This window comes from Phascolarctos cinereus, unplaced genomic scaffold (genome assembly GCF_003287225.1).
Source record: "Phascolarctos cinereus isolate Bilbo 61053 unplaced genomic scaffold, phaCin_HiC Scaffold_4;HRSCAF=312, whole genome shotgun sequence".
Taxonomy (NCBI): domain Eukaryota; kingdom Metazoa; phylum Chordata; class Mammalia; order Diprotodontia; family Phascolarctidae; genus Phascolarctos; species Phascolarctos cinereus.
This window is the reverse complement of record NW_027555847.1, coordinates 726,304,829-726,318,274: the sequence shown is the minus strand read 5'-3', so window position 1 is coordinate 726,318,274 and position 13,446 is coordinate 726,304,829. Positions and strand designations below refer to the sequence as shown.

The 13,446-nt window shown below is 48.6% G+C and overlaps 1 pseudogene and 1 gene segment (V, D, J or C); both read left to right on the top strand.

The window, feature by feature from the left end:
* Positions 1-531: 531 nt before the first annotated feature.
* LOC110202568 (immunoglobulin lambda variable 3-9-like) lies at positions 532-1,129 on the top strand. The segment is given in 2 exon segments: positions 532-641; positions 798-1,129. Coding segments are annotated over 2 exon segments (363 nt in total).
* An 8,358-nt stretch (positions 1,130-9,487) lies between these two features.
* LOC110202566 (immunoglobulin lambda-1 light chain-like) overlaps positions 9,488-13,446 on the top strand; it is a 157,132-nt pseudogene continuing 153,173 nt past the window's right edge. Inside the window, exons 1-2 of the transcript XR_013486518.1 lie at positions 9,488-9,597; positions 9,753-10,048. The product of XR_013486518.1 is annotated as an immunoglobulin lambda-1 light chain-like (transcript). The remainder of the gene's footprint in view (positions 9,598-9,752; positions 10,049-13,446) is intronic.

Sequence of the window (13,446 nt, the reverse complement as noted above, 5' to 3'; positions counted from 1 at the left end):
TACTTGCCTCTCCTGGATCTCATCCAGACTTTCTCATTATTTTTCTTTATAAAAATACCACCCCATTTTCATCAAATGTACAGATTCTTGGAATATTGCCAGTATTCTATTGGCAACACAATCAACCTTGTGTCTCTGACTGAAAGAAGGCCTGAGACTCCCAGGCAGACTCCCACCCTTAACCACTGCATCTCAGGGTTCTTAGCACGCCTAGATGGCAACAAGAAGGCCCCAGTGCACAGGGAAGGTCCAGGACGAGAAAGCAGCTCAGTGACACTGACAAGGTCCTGGAGCAGCAGACACAGAGCCTGGGGAAGAATGAACCTGACTCCCAGAATCCCAGAGTGTCAGAGTAGGAAATGACCTCAGGGCCATGATGACCCTCCCCTGCCAGAAGAAGGAGCTGCCCCCTCTGCCCCAGGAGCCCACAGTCAGGCCTCCCCTGAGGCCCCTCCTGCAGGGATCCAGAGCAGGAACAGATTTGCATGTGGGGCCCTCCACCCTGCAGGACCTGGGCTGGTCTTAAGAGAGCCCTGGGGGAGCCCAGCCCCAGCTGGGAGCCTCAGGACACTGAGCTCTGGGAAGAACCTTGACCATGGCCTGGATCTCTTTGCTGTTCTCACTCCTGACTGTCTACACAGGTGAGGCTTCCCAGGGACTCCTCCCTGGGTCCAGGCCCCACAATGTCTCAGGCCGGGCCTTCTCTGGAATCATCCCAAAGTTTCTGGAGGATCCAGCCTCCCCTTGGGGAGAGAGGCCCCTGTCTCAGACCAATGTCTTCTTCCTTCTCTTTGCAGGTTCTAGGGCCTCCAATGTGCTGACTCAGCCACTTTCAGTGTCCAAAAGCCTGGGAGAGACAGCCTTCATCTCCTGTGCCGGGGTTGGATCCAGTAGTTATAGTGTAGACTGGTACCAGCAAAAACCTGGCCAGGCCCCTAAGCTGGTGATTTATAGTAATAACAACAGGCCCTCGGGGATCCCTGACAGATTCTCTGGCTCCAGCTCAGGGAACACAGCCATCCTGAGCATCTCTGGGCTCCAGGCTGAGGATGAGGCTGATTATTACTGTCAGCACTGGGATAATAATGCTAAAGCTCACAGTGACACAGACTGATGGGGAAGTGAGACAAAAACCCCTCAGGCTCTGCTCCCACTGTGCCCTCCCCTCTGGGCTCCAGAGGTGCCTGGTAAGCACAGGACAGAGACAACTTCTCCCTCAGACCCCTTCCACCCCCCCCACTCCCTGGGTGGCCCTTTCCCACTCTCTGACCCTCCCTCCCTAAGGCTCATTCCCCTACCCCAGGCCCACATCTGCTCCCTCCCTCCCTCCCTCCACATGCTCCCCTCTGGTTCCTTCAGCTGTGCTGTCCCCTGAAAGCCTATTCTGGCCTCTCCCCAGTTTTGAAGGATGGTCAGGTACCAAGCTGGAGGAATACTGAAGGAACCCTCTGAACCCTCCCAAACTCTGCTCTAAACACCTAGAAAACTTTCTCAGCCTGATCTGGGATCAGGGAAGCAGCTTAGAAGGCCCCCCAGGAAAGGTCTGTCTCACTGGACTGGAAGGACAGTGAAGTCCAAGGGCAGCAGCAGCAGCCAGCCTCACAGCAGGGGGCCTGCTGCAGGGCTCCAAGTCTGGGACAATCCACCAGGGAGGCCCCACCCTCCTCCAAGCCACTAGCCAGAAGTCCCTGCAGCTCTGCCACACCCTGCCCCACTGACTCCACCCCCAGCACAAGTGACCAGGAAGGCCTTGACTCCATTGCTGACCACTAGTGAAGCCCTGTCCTGGGACTGGCCAATGGAGAGACTATGTTTCCATAGCAACCCAGCTTCAGGACCCCACCCCTCGGGCAAGGCAACATCTAAACCCACATCCAGGGGAATCCAACAGGCCCCTCCCCCCAGGACAGCCAGAAGAGATCCTGCCCTGCAGAGAGAGCCAGCGGGCAACTAAGCCCTGATGCCCAGTGAATGCCAGCAGTCAGACCCAGAGCCCCAGCACTACAGCTTGGGACAATGGAGGACCAGAGCCTAACTCTCACATGAAAACACCAAGTCAAAGAAAAGACAGAAAAAGTGAGCAAAAAACAATGGCTACGGAAAGTTACTATAGTGATAGGGAGCAGAAGGCATAAACTTCAAGAAGAACAACAGTGTCAAAATGGCTACACGTGAAGCCTCAAAGAAAAATCTAATTTAGTCTCAGGCCCAAAGAGAATTCCTTGAAGAACTTAGAAAGGATTTCACAAATTACAGAGAATGAGAACAAAAATTGGGGAAAGAAATGGGAGTAATACAAGAGAATCATGAAAAAAGAGTCACTAGCATGGGGAAAGATATACAAAAATTCACCAAGGAAAACAACTCCTTAAAAAAATAGAACTGGCTAAATGGGAAAGGAAATGCAAAAGCTCACTGAGGAAAACAATTCTTTAAAATTGAGAATTGAACAAGTCAAGACTAATTACTCTATGAGACACTCTGTGAGTGAAGCTCTGGTCTCTGCTGACCTTGGTGGTCTCTGCTTTGAGCCTCATTAAAGAAACCTGGGGTCACCAAGGATATTTACTCCAGTGCTGTTGGGGGAAGGATCCAGTCTCTAGTCAATGTCCTATCTGAGTCAGGGTACCATAACTGTCAACCTTACCAGAGGGTTGGTCTAAAGAAACAAACAGAATCAGGTTCCCCTCTTAACCACAGGTTTTGTCAAAGGAGAACAAACAGAATGGGGTTCACCCTTTACCAGAGGTTTCATCAAAACAACAAACAGAATTCGGTTCTTGGCACAGGTATGACAACTCTGAAAGGTAACAGGAGGAGACTACCATACATTCCCCTCAGAGTCACATGGAAAGCTCTGCTGTCCACACAGGGCAAAGAACACACAGCCTGGTGAATCCTCACTGGCTTCCTGCTGTATCAGAGCACTCCAAAGACAGATTTCAGGTGAGCTCCCTGAGATAGTGCCCAGCAAACCTATCTCAGCTCTTGTAGGGAAGGCTTGGAGAAGATCCTAGTCTAACTGCTGCTTTTGCCCCAGGAAACAAAAGACCTAAGTGTGCCTAATTTCCCCAGGCATAAACCTCCAGAATTCCAGTACAGGAAACATTTTAAGATTTTATATAATAACCTCAGAATATGACAAGCAATATCTTTGCCATAGCCAATATTTCTGTAGCGTTCGACTTAATAAGGCCTTCTTCCATCTTTATCCTGAAAGGTAAGTGGACATAATGCCTTCTAATCCTCTATAACTTTATTGGTTTTCAAATCAAGCTACAACATTTTCATATTCAGTCTCTGTACTTAAAATCAAACTTCCTCACACCTACTCAACATGCTCAAACCATCCGAAGCTGGCACAAAGGCACCCAGAACAACCATCCAAGGATGGGAGGGGGAGCTTAGGGCTCATGGGCTTGCTGCTGACTGCCCCACTCCCATCTATCCTCTATTTTTTCTACCACTCATATTCTTGCTCACACCTCTGTTGTCTTTCCTAATATGTCAAGCCCATCACTCAAACTTCCGCCACTTTCCTTTACATTCCAAATTAAAATTTATGCTTACCCCAATTTTGTCCTGGGTCTTCACTTTATAGAATCTGGAGGGAGTTAACACCTAAAAGAAGAGGGCTATATTTCTCCCACACCTTTCACAAACAGCTTTCATAATGTTAATATGCATTCTAAATAAATCATTGAAATCCCAAAGTAATTGCTTAAGAGGCAGAAAAACTCTTATTTTTGCAGTCTTAAACACATGACCCTGATATCAGATGTATTGGTGGGAGCGGTGCAACGACAGTTCTCTAGATTTAATTTAAGCATAAAGTACAAACTTCAGCTTTGGATCTATTTAAACCTGGATTCAAACTCTCAGCTAGCTTGGGCTGCCTGGCTTAGATTCTTGTCAGTCTAAAAGGCTGCTTGCTGCTCTGATTTCACCTTCCACTCACTTCTGGGAGTCTCCCGGCTTTTTGATTCCACTACTCAGCATCTAACTTTATTCTGGTATCCCAACTAGACCAGTGTTGGGACCCCCAAAAAAGGTCTTAATCTCCCACTCAAAGCCTGAGGTGGGAGTTCTTTCTCAATGTTCTCTGTAATTGCAGGCCTTAGAAGTTTTCTGGCGGCATTCTAAGTCTTTCACCACAAACATGAAACAATTTACAAACACACAGAGACACAGAGACATGGATAGAATGACAGGACAGAGTGCCCACAGGTCTAATTTTCTGGTTGACTTTTTAGGCTTAGTTTGTTTTAAAGATAAACCAATTGAGAATTAGAATCAGGCTGGTCAAAATTCAGAGTTATCCTTTAGTTCCACATCCTTCTAAAAGCAACCAATTTGGATTGCAATACAATTTTTCATATGCCAATTTACTCTGACTGACCCATAGCCAAATTGCAGAGGATATCCTTCCTTTCTAGGAGACCAGTCTAGACCTTTGCCCCCAGAGCCACGGGGAGAAAAATGGACTGTGCTCTAATATGAGGAGCCCAGTAGCCAAGGAGCAGGGATTTGGGGGATAAGACTCACCCTCCCTTCAAAGCTGAGACCTCAGGAGAAAAAGAAGTCTTGTGAGTGACCAATCCCAGTGCTGATGGGGTGAAAAGCTGCCCCAAATCACAGGCCAAATCCACAGTAGTCCAAAACACCAATTATATATTCTGTTTTAAGAAAGAGACAAACAAAATCAGGGTACGAGTGTCCACGGTTTAATTTCTCTCAAGCTGGCTTGACATTCATTGCCTGAGAGTTCAGTCCAAAGCTGCCCCCCAAGGGGGCCAGTTCACAACTGCCTCAATTTGGGATTTAGTGGTACAGGGTTATGCCCTTCAGAGATTAGGTGTTCCTAAGGGGTGCCAATCAGCCCTGATTGGTCAACATACTGAGAGGTGGGCTGTATTAAAATGAGGTTTTGAGTACATGACTTAGGTCATTTAATCATGACCTGTTCTATCAGACCATCTGGAGCTATCTAGGCACAAGAACGTATCTCCACCAAAGCCTGAGGAGGATAAAATCAATCCAGGCTTGGGTTAGGTTTCACAAGGATAAGAAGAGTTAATGCAATCTCATTATCAGTAATGTCTTTCTGAAGAACTTTGCAGCAGAAGCAGGGTTTGGGAGCTCTGAGTCTCCAAGACACAGATTACCAAGAGAAATCATTTTTCACACCTTCAACATTGTTCTTGGACAACGGTATAACAGCTCTGGAAGGTAACTGGAGGACAGTTCCATACATTCCCCTCACAATCACAAAGAAGGTCCTGCTGTCCACACACAGATAAGAACACACAACGTGCTGAATCTTCAGTGGCTCCTTGCAATACCAGGGCATTCCATAGAGAGATTTCAGGTGAGCTCCCTGAGATAGGACCCAGCAGACTTATCTTAGCCCTTGGAGAGAAGGCTTGGAAGAGTCCATGAGGGTGTCCTAGCTGGCTTCTTAGGGCTGCCTTCTTGTTCCCGAGCTCAGAGAACCACAGTCCCCTTTGTGTTCCATAGCCTGCCTCACAATGTTTGGCGAACATTTTACCTAATCTGCTCCTCCCTGGCCCTGGCATCTCTAGGTCTCTGGAGGATTCATCCTCACCAACCTCGGCCAGCTCCTTCTGGCCTCACAGACACAAAACCTGTTACAGGTCTCTTTCAAGTAGGGAGGGAGAGAGAGCAGCCCACAGCCCTTCAGGGATAGAGGAAGTATGGAGGGTCAGAGGAAGCCCTCATCCAAGGACTGAGGCTTCTTCCTGAGGCTGTGGGACAGGGATAATGATTCTCCCTCTCCCTAACGCCCTCTGCAGCTCACATCCTCTTCTCTGAGTGACTTAATCAGGCAGCAAACTCTCAAGTCCACGATCAGGGGCATCACAAAGGCTCCTGTCCTCCCAAGGTAGGGAGATTTCCTGTTCCTGTCTCTGTCCACCTCTCCTGGTACAGGGACAGAGGGAGACTACAGGTCAGGCATGTCTGAGGAGATGAGTGTGACCTGGACATCCCTCAGTCTTGGACATCTTGGGGTCAGCCCTGAGCCTCAGCTAAGCCTGGCACTGTCCCTGATCCCAGCTCTCCTGACCCTGCAGAGTCGGGCTTCTCCCCCTGCTTCCATGTACTCTCCTCTTGGACCAAACTGAACAGTCCTCTCTGTGTGGGACAGTGACCCTAACCCAAATTGAACTCAGAGACTTCTCAAGGTGGAAAGCAAAGGTTACCTTTATCACAATCTCACCAGATGGCTGTCTGTTCCTTTGATACAAGGGACAGAGAGGCCGGTATGCAACAGGAGATGCCTTCTCAACTCTAAGGCAAACAAATCCCCATGCAGCAGGCAAACAATTCTCTGCCAACCACTATCCCTTATTCCGCCTAACTGGGGGTGGGCTTACATTCTAACTGGGAGGTGGGGCTTACATTCCAGACTCAAAATTCAAAGACAAGGAAAAAGCCAGGAAGCCAAGGGCAAACCACTCAGGTTGGGGGGGAAGAGGGGCAGGGCTTATTTTTTCTGTTACATGCTTAAAAATACGGTCTGAGTGGGGGAGGATTTTGAAAGTAAGAATCAAGAATTATTGACCTTTTGAGGAGGCTTCACTTCTGAGAGTTCATGTCCCACATCTCCACATTCTCTGAGGTGCTTCCAAGTTCCCAACACTTTGCCACAAAAGCCATTTCTCTCTCTTTCTCCCCAACTTTCTCTCTCAGTCTTGGATGCCTTGGTTCACCTAAAAGCAGTCATTTCTACACCCCTGGGCCATAGGATGCCTACTGAATGAAGCAGAGAGATGCCCTCATCTTCCTACAGACACTGACACATTTAAAAGAGGAAGAAAGCCCAGTAATGAGGCCCTGACGGGCTCAACCTCAGACAAGGAAGGTGCCTAGAAGAGATTGAACCCATGTTAGGTAAGAAGAGAAGGATGAAGAGAAAACAATAGAAAGCGGGGAGAAAAAGGACCAATGAGAGAACTGGGCCAGAGATGGGGGGTGGGCATTCAATCATGACTCAAGGGTGGAAAAGCCTTATCCTGTGATCTCCTGACCTTCCCTGGGGCCGCCATGGGCCCTGTGGCCACCAGAGGGAGACATTAGATTGAGTTTGGGGCTGAGCTGGGCTGGAAATGCCCCCTGGGGCTCCTGGCCCCTAAGCTCCTGGTCTTCTGTTGTGTGGCCTGGGGGAGGCTCAGCTGATGCTGCCTTCCCAGACCCTCCCACTGAACTGGGGCAGATGGAGAGCCTCCCTCTCTTTTTATGGGACACTTCAGAATTCCCTTAGGCCACAGACTTTCAACAACACCCTCAGATACTACAAATGCACAGAAAGATCACAGGATAACCAAGTGTTCAGCACTTACCCAGTGCCAGGCACTGTGCCGGGTGCTGGGGGCACAATACCAAACAGGAACAGTCTCTGTTTTCAGGGCGCTTCCCTTGTACTGGAGGAGCCCAGATGCCCCTGAATGGGGAAGAACAACACAGACAAATGCCAGGGAGCTGGGGGGGAGGGCCCTCTCACCTGTGGGTTGGGGGATGAGGAAAGGCCTCAGGCAGAAGAGGGGGCTGCAGCAAGAAAGGGCCTCCAACTTCCCCCTCCCCACATCTCCCTCCATTCCCAGATCTTTGTGATCTGCCTGATGGTGGGTGTGGGCTCAGCCCCACAGGGACAGCCAGCATTTAGTATTTATTGTGTCCACCTGAAAGTTAAAGGGACAACAAGCCAGGTGATGAGTAAATTCACATTGTTTATTCCTTTAAGTTACTGACATGTACATGAAGCCACAGCTTTCACTCTAATTGAATCAAGCAATTTTAGGAAGACATTTAAATCCTGAATCAGGATGTCTGTGTTACATGGCTTTATGTTCTCCATATAGTCAGACTGGAAGGGATGATCAGCTCTGACATCAGAGAAGAGGCAAAGTCTGTGCTTTCTTTCTCTCTATCTTTTTTTCCTTCTCAGCCAAAGACCAAAGCTGTCCAAAATCCACACTTGCTTCCAAGATCTGTGACCACCTTCCTGTGGAGTTCCTTTTCCATCAGCAGACATCTCAATCCTTCCATGTTTCAGGACAGAATGAAAAGGGAGGCCCGGCCCAGGGACAATGATCCCAGGAGGGCTGAGCCCCAGCGTGAGCTGAGGCTGGGAGGACTCCCCCAGGCCCTCTGAGGCTCAGCATGTGTCCTAGGTCTGGAGTCTGGGTGGTCTCCCTGACTCTGATGGTGGGACTGTGGCGCCCAGAGAGATCTCTCAATCCCCATCTGGCTTGAAGCATCATTCGCAGAAGGCAGGAGATAAGACCTTCTAAGAGGATACTCTGAATATGGAGAAAGTGCTGACCTGCTAGTATCCTATTGTCTGAATATTATATAAATAAAATTAAATAAATAAAATTTAAATATGTTTTCTCACACACTGCCCTACCTTTGTCTCCCTAAGGCTTTCAGTCTGTGGGGAATCTGCTCAGAATCTTGAGATCTTGGTTAGCCCACTGAAGGCCAGAGCTGGAAGGGAGCTTAGAGATCCTTGGTCCAATCCCCCTCATGTCACCAATGGGGAAGTGAGGCCCACAGTGAAGGTGTGCCTGGCTTTCTTCCTCTGGCCTGAGCAGCAGGAGCATAGGGATTTGGGGCAGAAGCTGGGCACACTCTCTGTTGTAATTATTTCTTTGGATGGTCATAAGGCAGCTTGGGATTGGGGGCAGGACAAAGCAAGAAGCATTTATTAATCTCTTTCTGTGTACCAGGCTCTGTGCTGGGGGTACCAATGCAAATAAATGGAGAGTCCATGGCCTCACTGAGCTTACATTTTTATTTTTGTGGTGAGGCAATTGGGGTTAAGTGACTTGCCCAGAGTCACACAGCAAGTAAGTGTTATGTGCCTAAGACTGGATTTCAACTCGGGTTCTCCTGACTCTGGGGCCAGTGTTCTATCCAATGTGCCACCTAGCTGCCCCCCGCCATGGACCTTACATTATAAGAGGGGAAGATACCCCATGAAAGGGGTTCATAACGATGGGGGAGAGAAGGCACCATCCCAGGGTGTTTCTGAAGCCTCCAGAGTTACAGGCACAGCTGGAGGGGAAGGAAACCTGGCTCTCCCCAAGCAGGTCCTCAGTGAACTGACCAAAGGGAGGAGGGGGCAGCATGGCCGAAGGATTGTCCATGGTGAGAAGGCCCCAGTGCACAGGGAAGGTCCAGCAGGAGAAAACAGTTCAGTTACATTGACAAGGTCCTGGAGCACCAGACACAGACCTGGGGAGGAATGAACCTGACTCCCAGAATCCCAGAATCTCAGAGTAGAAAATGACCTCAGGGCCATGATGACCTTCCCCTGCCAGAAGAAGGACCTGCCCCCTCAACCCCAGGAGCCCACAGGCTCAGTCAGTCCTTACCTGAGGCCCCACCTTCAGGGATGCAGAACAGGAACACATTTGCATGTGGGGCCCTCCTCCCTGCAGAGCCTGGGCTAGTCTTAAGAGAGCCCTGGGGGAGCCCAGCCCCAGCTGGGAGCCTCAGGACACTGAGCTCTGGGAGGAACCTTGACCATGGCCTGGATCTCTCTGCTGTTCTCACTCCTGACTGTCTACACAGGTGAGGCTTCCCAGGGACTCCTCCCTCTACCTCAGGCCCCACAATGTCTCAGGCCAGGCCTGCCCTGAGCTCTTCCTGAAGCTACTTGAGGACCCAGCATCCCCCTGGGGAGAGAGGCCCCTGCCTCTGACCAATGTTCTTTCTTCTCCTTGTAGGTTCTGGGGCCTCCTATGTGCTGACTCAGCCACCTTCAGTTTCCAAACGCCTGGGAGAGACAGCCTCCATCTCCTGTGCTGGGGATGGAATTGGTAGTAAATATGTACACTGGTACCAGCAGAAACCTGGCCAGGCCCCTAAGCTGATGATTTATAGAGATAGTAACAGGCCCTCCGGGATCCCTGACAGATTCTCTGGCTCTAACTCAGGGAACAAGGCCACCCTGAGCATCTCTGGGCTCCAGGCTGAGGATGAGGCTGATTATTACTGTCAGGTGTGGGATGATAATGCTAAAGTTCACAGTGACACAGACTGATGGGGAAGTGAGACAAAAACCCCCAGGCTCTGCTCCCACTGTGCCCTCCCCTCTGGGCTCCACAGGTGCCTGGTGAGGACAGAGACAGAGATAACTTCTACATCAGGCCCCTTCCTCCCTTCCTCCCTCCCTGCTCTTCTGCCTGGGGAGCCCCTGCCCAATCTCTGACCCTCACCCTCTATGGCTCCTTCCCTCTCCCCAGGCTGCTCATCTGCTCCCTCCCTCCTTCCACATGCTCCCCTCCCTTTTCTTCAGCTCTGCTGCCCCCCTGAAAGCCTATCTTGGCCTCTCTCCAGCTTTGAAGCCTGTTCAAGTGTCAAGATGGCAGACTCAGGAAGGAACCCTCTGAAGCCCTCTGCAACCATTAGAAAACTGCCTTAGAATTGATCTAGGAAAACAAGCAACAAGCCTGGCTGGAAAGGTCTTTCTCACTGGGCTGGGGGGAGCAGGATCCAAGAGCAGCAGCGCAGCAGCCAGCCTCACAGCAGGGGGCCTGCAATAGGGCTCCAAGTCTGGGGAAATCCCCCAGGAAGACCCTGCCCTCCTGCAACTCAGCAGCCCCTTACACAAGTAGGCAGTGTGTAGTGTTAGGCAGGGCCCCCCCTAGTGACCCCACTCCCAGCACAAGCCACAAGGGAGGCCTTGACCCCATTACTGACCAGAAGTCATACCCCACTATGGGGCTGGCCAAAAGAGAGACCTACCTCTATGACCTACCAGCAGAGAGGCCTTGTTTCCATAGCAACCCAGGGTAGGGCCTCACCCCAGGACAGGCCAACAGCTAAAACCTGTACACAGGGGAGGTCAACAGGGGGACCCCACCCCAATTACAAGCCAGAAGGGAAACCTACCCTCCCAAAAAAAGAAAACAGCTAAGCCCAGATGTCCAGTGAAAATTGGCAGTAACACCCAGAGCCCCAGCACTAAAGCTTGGAAAGGTGCAGGACTAGAGCCCAACTCTCACACAAAAACACCAAGTCACAAAAAAGACAGAAAAAGTGAGCAAAAAACAAAAAAGCTCTGAAAAAGCAGTGACTTGTTGGAGGTCTCCTCCAAACCCCTCCAAATACCTGGAAAAAATGACTCTCAACAAATTCTAAAGCAGCAGAACCCACAAAAAGAGAGGAGGAAACAAATTTCCAGCCCAAAACAACCTGGATGGTGGATCAGAAAGGTATGTTGCACTGGGAGGGGAGAGGAATGTAGTTCAGCAGGGGCAAAAAACACGCCTCAGCAAACCTGGAGCAGCCCTCAGAGGATTGAATCATGGGCAGCTGTAGCAGTTTCCAGACTTCTCAACCCACAAACACCATAGACAACTTAGAAGGTCAGTAGGAAAAGTCTCTGACCACAGTGAGAGAGAAGCTCAGTCCCAGCCCCAGTCCCAGTGTAGTCCCAGGGCAGCAGCTGCTTCCTCAGCTAGGCCCACAGACTGAGGGGGAATCAAGTGGCTGATCAGAGCAGGATTGCAGGGATCTCTTGGCTGGTACTGAGGCAGGATTCTCTTGCTTTGCCCATGCTTGGATCTGGGTCACAGTTCAGGGTGGCGGACTTGGGAAAAGGAAGAGCCCTGGAGTGCTAGAGCTTGTGGTGCTGGGGCAGAGAGAAGCCTCCTTACAGTTCCAAGGCAGAAAAGCATGCTTGTGGTCACTCATAAACCAGAGCACAGGCCAGGAGAGCAGGAAACACCTCGTCTTTGATCATACCACCTTGGAAGAACTGAAAATTTACAGGTCCCTAGATGTATCTCTGAAAACAGCTGCACAAACCCCTGAAGCTGGGGACAGTACATTCTCCACACTGGAAGCACACCCCTACCTTGACAAAGAGTTGAACACTCAAGCAATTGACTGGGATCATGAGCAAACAGTAAAAAAAAGTCAGACCGTAGCATCTTTCTTTGGTGACAAAGAAGATCAAAACATATAACCAGAAGAAGACAACAAAGTCAAAGCTCCTACTTCCAATGCCACCAAGAAAAATATGAATTGGTCCCAGGCCATGGAAGAGCTCAAAAAGTATTTTGAGAAGCAAGGAAGAGAGACAGAGGAAAAACTGGGAAGACAAATGAGAGTGATGCAAGACAATCATGAAAAACAAGTCAATAGCTTGTGAAAGGAGACCCAAAACAATAGTGAAGGAAAAAAAACCCTTAAAAAATAGCCTCATCAAAATGGCAAAAAAAGGTCCAAAGAGCCAATGACAAGAATCCCTTGAAAAGCAAAATTTAAACAGCCAAATGGAAAAAGAAGTCCAACAGCTCACTAAAGAAAATACTTCCTTAAAAATTAGAATGAAACACTTGGAAGCTAGTGACTTTATGAGAAATTAAGACACTGTAAAACAAAACCAGAGGAAAGAAAAAAATAGAAAACAATGTGAAATATCTCATTGGAAAAACACAACTGACCTGGAAAATAGATCCAGGAGAGATCATTTAAAATGTATTGGACTGTCTGAAAGCCATGATCAAAAAAAGAGCCTAGACATCATCTTTCAAGAAATTATCAAGGAAAGCTGCCCTGATATTTTAGAACCAGAGGACAAAACAGAAATTGAAAGAATCCACCAATCACCTCCTAAAAGAGATCCCCAAAGGAAAACTCCTAAGAATATTATAGCCAAATTCCAGAATTCTCAGGTCAAGGAGAAAATATTGCAAGCAGCCAGAAAGAAGCAATTAAAGTACTGTAGAAACTCAATCAGGATAACAGGGAGGGAGGAGGGGAGAAAGAGGCCTGAGGGAGAAGTTGTTTTGTTCCTGCCCTCCTGGAACTTACACTAATTTATCTTTTTTTTGTTTTTGGTGAGGCAACTGAGATTAAGAGTCACATAGCTAGTGAGTGCTATGTGCCTGAGGCCGGATTTGAACATGGTCCTCCCAACTTCAGGTCCAGTGCTCTCTCCACTGTGCCACCTAGCTGACCCCCAATATAATTTTTTTAAATGACAGTTTTACCTAAGCTAATTTTTATATTCAATGTCCATCCCTATTAAATTGCCAAAAAGGTATTTTACAAAATTAGAAAAAATGTCAAAATTTATTTGGAAGAACTGAAAGTAAAAATTGTTAAAGGAACAATTGAAAAAAATTGTAAAGGAGGGAGGTTTAGCAGTACCAGAAGTTAAACTACATTGTAAGGGAATAATTATCAAAACTATCTGGTATAGCAAAGAAATAGAAAGATAGCTCAATAGAGTAGAAATACAACGTAAAGCACCAAATAAATATAGTAACCTTGCATTTGGCAAGGAGAAAGACTTAATTGTTGGGGAAACCACAAAGTGGTCTGGCAGAAATTGGACACAGACCAATGTCTTACACCATTTACTAAGATAAAGTCAAAATTCATACATGACCTACATAAAAAGAGAGA